The 2,076-nt window shown below is 36.8% G+C and overlaps 1 protein-coding gene across 1 annotated transcript in view; it reads right to left on the bottom strand.

Annotated features, from left to right (window-relative positions):
- COL4A5 (collagen type IV alpha 5 chain) overlaps window positions 1-2,076 on the bottom strand; it is a 439,164-nt gene that overhangs the window by 217,527 nt on the left and 219,561 nt on the right. Inside the window, exons 10-12 of the mRNA XM_007952435.2 lie at window positions 1,210-1,245; window positions 1,080-1,121; window positions 819-911 (exon numbers count right to left, since the gene is read on the bottom strand). Of these exons, the coding sequence (XP_007950626.1) occupies window positions 819-911; window positions 1,080-1,121; window positions 1,210-1,245 (171 nt within the window). The remainder of the gene's footprint in view (window positions 1-818; window positions 912-1,079; window positions 1,122-1,209; window positions 1,246-2,076) is intronic.

Below are 2,076 nucleotides of genomic sequence, written 5' to 3'. Positions count from 1 at the left end.
TAATTATATATAGCATTATTCATAATAGCCAAAAATGGAAACAATCCTATGAAATGGATCTTATGTCTATGAAATGATAAATGGATAAACAAATTGTAGTCTATTCATACAGTGGAATATTATTCAGCCATAAAATGAAGTACTGATACATGCTACAACAAGGAAACGTGACACTAAATAAAAGAAGCCAGTCAGAGAAGGCCACATGTTGTATGATTCTGCTTGTATGAAATGTCCAGAATAAGCAAATATACAGACAGAAAGTAGAATAGTGGTTACCTGGGGCTAGAGAAGTTGAGGGGAAATGAGGAGTGACACCTAAAGGGTATGGACTGTTTTTGGGGGTATGATGGGATGATAAGGATGTTCTAAAATTAGATAGTGATAATGGTTGCACAACCCTGTGAATATACTAACAAGTATTGAATTGAACACTTTTAATAGGTGAGTTGTATGGTATGAGAATTATATGTCAATGAAGTTCTTTAAATAATTTAATTATCTCAAATCCTTGTTATTTTTAAATTACTCCATTGCCATTGAGTTTATTCTGACTCATAGCAACCCTATCAGACAGATAGGGTTTCCAAGGCTGTAATCTTTATGGAAGCAGATTGTCACATCATTCTTCCATAGAGTGGCTAGTGAGTTCTAACCATTGACCTCTCAGTTCGCAGCTGAGTGCTTAACCACTGTGTCAGTACAGCATCTTATTTTTAAATTACCCTCGTATAAAACCACATACCAGCCTGTAATGAACGTCAATGGAATGCCACTTTTCATAGCAAGATTTTCAGATTGCCTCCCTATCTACTCACCTGATCTCCTTTCTGAAACTCTACATCAATTGGTCTTTTCTGTTCACTGATCTGCCCAGGTGGCCCAGGTGGGCCCTGAAGACCTTGTTCACCCTGTTTTCAAGATAAAATAAGAGAAAGGCTTCATATTTTACCACAGACAATAATATAATATGTAAGCTAAATCAGTAGAAAGAAGCAAGAGAAGGAAAAAGATAGGTTCAAATAACTATGGAAGGAGAAATCTGAGGGCTGAATAGCTAATTCTTTTTCTTTACTCACCTTTTCACCTTTGGGTCCTTGGAAATTTAAGCCCATGTTCCCCTGAAGAGAGAGGTTTCAGTTTAAAATCTTATTAACAGTAAGAAAAGAATCCAAACCAAATAAAATATGTACAGAAAAAGAAAATTACCTTTGGTCCTGGAAGCCCTGGTGGACCAGGAGGGCCCTAAGAATAGAAGACAGAGACTATGAAAACAAAGGGTTAAAATCATAAGTTTATCCAAAAAGTCACCACTTTCATAAAAAGTGAGGGCTAAAAACTGAAAAATCCCTTCAACATAATCTTCCTATCTTCTCCTCATTGCTTTTTAGTCAAGGAGCTCTGGTGACACTGTAGGGAAGGCACGTGGCTGCTAACCAAATAGTCCGTAGTTCAAACCCACCAGCTGCTCCATGGGAGGAAGATGAGGCAATCTACTTCCGTAAAGATCTACAACCTTCGAAATCCTATGGGAGTCACTATGAGTTGAAATTGACTCGATGGCAGTGGGTATGGTTTCTTGGTTTGGCTTTTTAGTCAGAGATATATTTAAACTGATTAAAACAAACTAGATGAATGTGGAGACCTCTGGTGACAGGGTGTGAGTGGGCAGGGGAAAAAATGAAAGGATGAGTATAGGAAGATGGGTAGCATCAATGCCAAAAATCAATACGAAAGTTAATCTCTAGAAACATACCAAATTTCTCATACCAGAATTATGGGTAAGTTTAGGTACCGTAAAGTATAACTTTCTAGTTATAAAAAGTATATGGCTTATTATTTAATCCAGTTTTATTTTTACACAATCTGATTTTGTGTATTTGAGAATGTTTTGAGGTATGAGAAATTAAATAGGCAATTGTGTACCCAAGTATATCGCCTTTTTATCTCAATAGATCTATTTATTTACATATCATACTTTGGTGGCATTTCTAACATTTTGCTTCCCTATTGAATCAGCTCTGGTAGCATAGTGGCTAGCACACTTGACTGCTAACCAGAAGGCTGGCGGTTCAA

This window comes from Orycteropus afer, unplaced genomic scaffold (genome assembly GCF_000298275.1).
Source record: "Orycteropus afer afer isolate SDZICR_OR568_19922 unplaced genomic scaffold, OryAfe1.0 scaffold00336, whole genome shotgun sequence".
In the NCBI taxonomy this organism is placed as follows: domain Eukaryota; kingdom Metazoa; phylum Chordata; class Mammalia; order Tubulidentata; family Orycteropodidae; genus Orycteropus; species Orycteropus afer.
This window is presented reverse-complemented; position numbering and strand designations above follow the sequence as displayed.